Source organism: Rutidosis leptorrhynchoides, chromosome 11, assembly GCF_046630445.1.
Source record: "Rutidosis leptorrhynchoides isolate AG116_Rl617_1_P2 chromosome 11, CSIRO_AGI_Rlap_v1, whole genome shotgun sequence".
NCBI lineage: Eukaryota > Viridiplantae > Streptophyta > Magnoliopsida > Asterales > Asteraceae > Rutidosis > Rutidosis leptorrhynchoides.
The window spans coordinates 185,488,285-185,494,602 of record NC_092343.1 but is presented as its reverse complement, the minus strand read 5'-3'; the positions used below and the strand labels follow the sequence as shown (position 1 = coordinate 185,494,602).

Below are 6,318 nucleotides of genomic sequence, written 5' to 3'. Positions count from 1 at the left end.
AGGTATGAAAGAAATCTTCCGCTGTGCATTTGCTCATTTTAGAGATACTACTTGGAGTCATTCATGACATATTTCAAAAGACGTTGCATTCGAGTCATCGAGTTCATCAAGATCATTATTAAGTTAATTATAATTGGATGTATTATGAAATGGTATGCATGTCGTCAATTTTCAATGAAATGAAAGTTTGTCTTTTAAAACGAATGCAATGTTTGTAAAATGTATCATATAGAGGTCAAGTACCTCGCGATGTAACTAACTGTTGTGAATCGTTTGTAATCGATGTGGACTTTGTCCGGATGGATTAGGACGGGTCCTTTCAGTTTGTCTGCAACTTTTGATTCTTCAGGTGTTGTATTTCCCTCAATGCATTCATTGTTATTTTTTATGTGGTTCTCTGGAAGTTCTCTGGCAAGTACTTTTATGCATACTTTGGCAATGTTGTTGTATATTTGCTATTGTTGCCCTGTTGTTTCCTCCTTTTTTATGTTATTTTTAAAGGTGTTTTACGCCTGTTGTATTTGTTGTGTTAATTATTTTTTTCTTTTTTTTCCAGCTTTCTCTCCTTTGTATCATCACTATGGTGATTGTACATACGTTTGTGCCCATTGTGGAGCCCTGTTTTGGCATGCCGAATATATAAAAAAAAGCTACAAGGACAAAAAAAAACTCCACTATCATTGTTGCTGTGAAAATGGCCGTGTGCAGCTACCAAGTTAAAAAGATCCTCCGGTCACTTTGAAGGAACTTTTAGAAACATGTGGTTTCATGGATAACGTCCGTGCTTACAATCAGATGTTCAACATGACCTCTTTCGGTGCTCGCATTGATGAGACCATAAATGACGGCCGGTCTCCGTATGTTTTCAAAGTTTCGGGGCAGATTTACCACTGGATTGGCTCCCTGTGCCCTCAACTGGGAACACGTCCAAGGTTCCTGCAGCTTTACATCTATGATACAGACAGTGAGGTTGAAAACAGAATGGCCCATTTTGGTGGCGGGGATTCAGATCGAATCTGTGAAGACCTTGTGCGCAAACTTATTCATTTGCTCGATTCGCATAATGAACTTGTGAGGCTCTTCTGGACAGCCAGAGATAAATGTAATGCTGTTGAGATTCCTACTTTCAAAATTCGATTGTTCAGTGTCACCGGATCAAAGCAACATAGCCTTCCTACTTCTGATGCAATAGGGGCTATTGTGTTTGATACTGGTCCGCAGGCCCTTTCGAAGTACGATGTAATAATCCACCCATGGTCTGAGTACCCAAGGTGAGTTAACAAACTCCATCCGTCGTATATGTCGCTATAATTCCCATTGATGTTCTTTTTTGGTGAACCAGGCTTCCATCCTGATTTAAAGTTGGTTGATGCTCCAGGTTTCACTGGTGGCCGGGTTAGAAAAATGACGATGAATATGTTCTATTACTACCAGCTTCATGATAGGTTAAATTCTTATAGCCTCATGTTGAGGCTGGGGCGACTCTTTTAGCAGTACGTTGTCACGGTGTATTGTAGTATTGAATTAGATCGGATGGATTACATTAGGAAGAAACAGAAAGACATCAGAAAATATTACCTGTCGGGTTTGTACGACACCATTAGCAGGGGCGATCAGACCGGTTCAGACGTGGGCAGTAGAACTATCCTCCCAGCTTCTTTCACCGGTGGACCCCGTTATATGTACAGCCACTACCTTGACGCCCTGGCAATTTGTCGTGTTTTTGGGAATCCACAGTTCTTTGTCACTTTTACTTGCAATGTTAGGTGGCCAGAAATTACTCGATATCTGTAGCCTTTTCCTCAGCTTACTGCATCAGACCGGGCTGATATTGTTGCGAGAGTTTTCCGCTTCAAAGTCAAAGAATTTGTTGCTTTTTTAAAAGATGGGAAACCACTGGGTGACTTTAGAGGAGGTAATACTACAACATAATTTCCCATTACTTTTGTATGAAGTTGGTTCAGCTGTTTAAATTTTTTTAAATCGTTACTAATGTCAACTTTTTTTTTTTCGCTTTTTCAGTTATGTATACCAATGAGTTCCAAAAAAGAGGGTTACCCCATTGTCACACATTGGTATGGTTGCATTCCTCATCCTCATCACCAATGAGCGAAAGAATAGACGATTACATATCTGCTGAACTTCCTGATCTGAGAACCCACCTCGCTGGTTACGCGGTGATCTCCACGACTATGATGCATGGCCCCTGTGGGATTCCAAACTTACATGCACCTTGCATGGAAGGGCCTACTTGCACACAAAAATTCCCCAAAAAATACAATGACAAGACCTTCTTTGATGCTGATGGTCGTGCACACTACCGAAGGCGTAATACTGGTGTGTATAACCCGTGTGCTGGGGTTCATCTCGATAACAGCTATGTCGTTCCTTACAACAGGCTACTTTGTATGACTTTCCAAGCTCATATAAATGTTGAGTGATGTTGCTCAACAATGTTGATCAAATACCTGTTCAAGTACATTTCAAAGGGTACCAACTGCATTGCTACTCGCATATCCAAACCAGTCGGTAGTAGCAGCCGCGCGAGGCCACGAGTCTCTCAACCAGTGGATGAAGTTCAGAATTTTATAGATGCCCGTTTCATTTTCCCGCATGAAGCTTGCTGGCGTATTTTTAACTTCCTAATTCATCATCGTGAACCAGCAGTTCAGATCCTGTCTGTCCATTTAGAGAATATGCAGCTTATGAAGTTCCATGGCAAGCAATCACTTCAAGAAATTGTCGAAAACACAGAAAAGAAGAAAACTACTTTGACTGAATGGCTATGTTATAACGCCTCTTCTTCCACTGGTAGGCACCTAACATATTTGGATTTCCCGTTTGAATTTGTTTGGTATCAAGCATAAAAAACCTGGAAACGTAGGGCGAATATTAACAAGTCTTCAATTAAAAGGATGTCATACATACATCCCTCATTTAGAGAGGCTTTTTTCCTAAGAATGCTTTTGTGCCATCAAAAGGGGTGCACAAGCTTTGTAGATATTAGAACCATAAACCAAGTTGAGTGCCAGACATATCGCTCTGCTTGCGAGGCTGCTGGGCTGCTTGGTGATGATAAAGAATGAACTATAGTGCAAGAAGAAGCATCGGCATCTGCCACAGCTTCTCAGCTGCAGTCACTTTTTGCACACATTCTGGTGTATTCTGAAGTCTCGAATCCGCTTACTCTTTGGGAAAAGCACTGGAAAATGATGTCTGACGACATCCCTTTGCGAGCAGCGGCCTCTTTGAAGATGGCAAAGCTACACATAAACAGTGATGACCTACATAATTATGTTCTTTATGAGGTTGAAATCCCCCTAAACCAGTGTGGAAAGATACTCACCGACTTCGCATTGCCATCTCTGACAGATGACCTTCTACTAGATCTTGCAAACCGTTTGATCATGGGGGAGAGAAACTATGACCTTGAATCGCTCAATGAGGAGCTGATTCATCTAGAATCGAGGATGAATGTAAGGCAGAAAAGAATTTACGAGCTGATACGTGATGCTTCCTCGAACAATAGGACAGAACTTGTGTTCGTTTATGGACATGGTGGCACCGGCAAGACATTCTTATAGAAAGCCATAATCACGGGACTAAGGGCTAACAGAAAGATTGTTCTTGTTGTTGCATCATCCAGAATCGCATCTTTGTTACTACCTTCGGGCAAAACTGCTCACTCTCGATTCAAGCTGCCAATTGACCTTACCGATGAGTTGATGTGCAATGTAAAGAAAAACACCTAGATGGCCAAGCTACTTGAAAGCACAGATCTTATTGTGTGGGACGAGGCACCCATGAATAATAAACGATGCTTCGAAGTTCTTGATCGCAGCCTGCGAGACATTCTCAGGAACAAAAACTCGCCATTCGGAGGTAAGTCTATGATTCTCGGTGGTGACTTTAAACAAACACTACCCGTTCATAAAAAAAGAAAGAAATAGACTATAGCGCGTTCTTACATTACATCTTCATATTTATGGCAGGAATTCAAGGTGTTTGTGCTTACTGAAAATATGCGATTAATGCAGCCAGGGTTGGTGCCATCGGAAAAGGAAAGAAACACTGCTTTCTCCGCATGATTGCTAGATATTGGAAATGGCGAGGTTGGAACACGTGATTTGGAAGACCTGGTTAATAGTAGTTGGGTACAAATTCCTGACACCTTCTGTGTTCCAGATGATGATAATGGGTTGGCGAATCTAATTTCTTTTATCTACCCCCAGAAACGTTACAGAATCCAAGTGTTGCAGAATTACAACAAAAAGCAATTGTTTGCCCGAAAAATGATGCAGCAGACACCAAAAATAAGTTGGTCGTCGATAAGGTTGATCGTCCTGTTACAACCTACGCAAGTTATGATACTGCTACACCATAGGGGAATGATGGTGGTGAGTCGGAACTACTATATCCAACAGAATACTTGAACACGCTAAATTACCCTAGCCTGCCACCGCACCTACTCGAGCTAAAAATAGGGGCACCAGCTATTTTTTTGCGGAATCTTAATGTCGCAGGCGGCCTTTGTAATAGTACCAGGATGATAGTTACTCAGCTCCCAACTAAAGCAGTTGAAGATGAGATTATCACGGGCACAAGGGTTGGTGAAAAGATTTTCTTCCCTGGGATGAACCTCATCCACAAAGAACCCACATTACCTTACGTTTTAAAAAGGCAACAGTTCCCGCTGAAAGTTTCATATGCAATGAACATAAATAAGAGTCAGGGCCAGTCGCTGAACAAAATAGGCGTTTATCTACCCAAACCAATTGTTGGCCACGGGCAACTGTATGTTGCGCTTTCAAGGGCTACATCACCAGATGGTTTGAAAAATACTAATTAGACAGCATGAGGGGCAACAGCCAAACGTCACGAAAAATATCGTGTACACAGATTTCCTTTCCACAATAGCTGACTTCGATGCAACCACGGTTGCTCATACTATCGATTAAGACAACATGTCCACAGGAACATTATGTATATAGTAAATAGTTTTTGGGAATTATAATATTATTTTTTTTGGGTTTGACAGTATGGCACAGATTACAGCGTTGGCGCAACTTGCAGCGGGCGATAGAAATTGGACTATCACTGCAAGAATTTACCGAAAGTGGGTAACTTACAATTTTCACACTCAAGCGCCAAACGGGTACTGCTGCATGCTAATCGATGAGATGGTATTCTTTCATCAACCCTTTACACCACTATTATTTGAGCTTCATTTAAAAAGGGTGCCTGACATTTTTATGTATAATTCTGCAGAGCTACCCTATGCTTGTCAACATGCGCTATTCTGACAAGGATTTTTTTGGATGAACTGATGAATTTATATTCAGTCTATATGATAGGAAATTTCTCTTGCCACGAAGCAACTAGGTGGGAGAAGGTGCTGCCCGGGCCAACGACCCTTTCTTTTGATAGGAACACAACTTTTGAGGTTAGGACTGAGGCACTGTTTCCGGAACACTATTTCCAGTTTGTGGCTTATAATCAGTTGCGTACACGCTTGCAAAATACTACCGTGCTAGCTGGTAAGTACACCGTAATAAAAACTAAGTTTAAAAGAAATTACGTACCAAATAATATGTTATTGGCGCAAACAGACTACATTGGGTGCATTGAACGCCTCGAAGATCCGATAGTGATGGGAGATGTTAACCGTAATCAAGTTATACGAAGAACGATCGACCTCACAAACCTGAAGTAAGTTGCACCTACATTTTACAAACAACATGATTAAATTAGTTGCTTTAATTTTGTAAATACAGTTTTAACTGCTATTAATTGTGCACCACTTTTTTGTGTTTAACAATTCTAAACAATGTGGCCTTTGCGCAGCGGAGATACAATTCAACTTACCCTCTGGAATGACCTAGCTATGGCTTTTGATGCGGACACCTATGATTCTATGGAAAAACCTGTCATCTTAGCGGTCAGTTCATGTCGACCGAAGGTCTATCGTGGTATGCATCAAAATCCAAAATGCTTTACATAATCACTAAAAAAATGCCGCGCCTTGCTCATACATTTTTAGCTGTTCGAGCACTAACTTTTTTCATGGTTTGTGTAATGTAAAGGAGAGGTCCAACTCAGCGCTTCTCAGGCCACTCACTGTTACTTTAACCCACGTATACCAGAATTTCTCGATTCAATACATGAGTGAGTACCTTTTTAGGCTTAAACTGAAATGTCCCGTTCATATTGATTATAAACGTTCCATATTAATTGATTTCGTTGCGAGGTTTTGACCTCTATATGAGACGTTTTTCAAAGACTGCATTCATTTTTAAAACAACCATAACCTTTATTTTA

At 40.9% G+C, this 6,318-nt stretch overlaps 2 protein-coding genes across 2 annotated transcripts; both read left to right on the top strand.

Moving 5' to 3' along the window:
• The first annotated feature begins 768 nt into the window (after nt 1-768).
• Nucleotides 769-2,441, top strand: LOC139875319 (uncharacterized). The gene is made up of 5 exons (XM_071862661.1): nt 769-1,213; nt 1,343-1,395; nt 1,495-1,707; nt 1,795-1,915; nt 2,023-2,441. The coding sequence occupies exons 1-5, from the start codon at nt 769-771 to the stop codon at nt 2,439-2,441; spliced, it is 1,251 nt and encodes a 416-aa protein (XP_071718762.1).
• Nucleotides 2,442-3,752: 1,311 nt separating this feature from the next.
• Nucleotides 3,753-5,322, top strand: LOC139875318 (uncharacterized). The gene is made up of 6 exons (XM_071862660.1): nt 3,753-3,882; nt 4,038-4,112; nt 4,233-4,361; nt 4,524-4,794; nt 5,039-5,183; nt 5,269-5,322. The coding sequence occupies exons 1-6, from the start codon at nt 3,753-3,755 to the stop codon at nt 5,320-5,322; spliced, it is 804 nt and encodes a 267-aa protein (XP_071718761.1).
• Nucleotides 5,323-6,318: the final 996 nt, after the last annotated feature.

Coding starts and splice junctions, on each gene's coding strand:
- LOC139875318 (XM_071862660.1), top strand. CDS start 3,753: ATGGCCAAGCTACTTGAAAGCACAGATCTTATTGTGTGGGACGAGGCA. Junction 4,113..4,232: donor TAGATATTGGAAATGGCGAG/GTTGGAACACGT, acceptor ATCTACCCCCAG/AAACGTTACAGAATCCAAGT. Junction 5,184..5,268: donor GCATGCTAATCGATGAGATG/GTATTCTTTCAT, acceptor ATAATTCTGCAG/AGCTACCCTATGCTTGTCAA.
- LOC139875319 (XM_071862661.1), top strand. CDS start 769: ATGGATAACGTCCGTGCTTACAATCAGATGTTCAACATGACCTCTTTC. Junction 1,396..1,494: donor CAGGTTTCACTGGTGGCCGG/GTTAGAAAAATG, acceptor CTCTTTTAGCAG/TACGTTGTCACGGTGTATTG. Junction 1,916..2,022: donor ACTGGGTGACTTTAGAGGAG/GTAATACTACAA, acceptor TCGCTTTTTCAG/TTATGTATACCAATGAGTTC.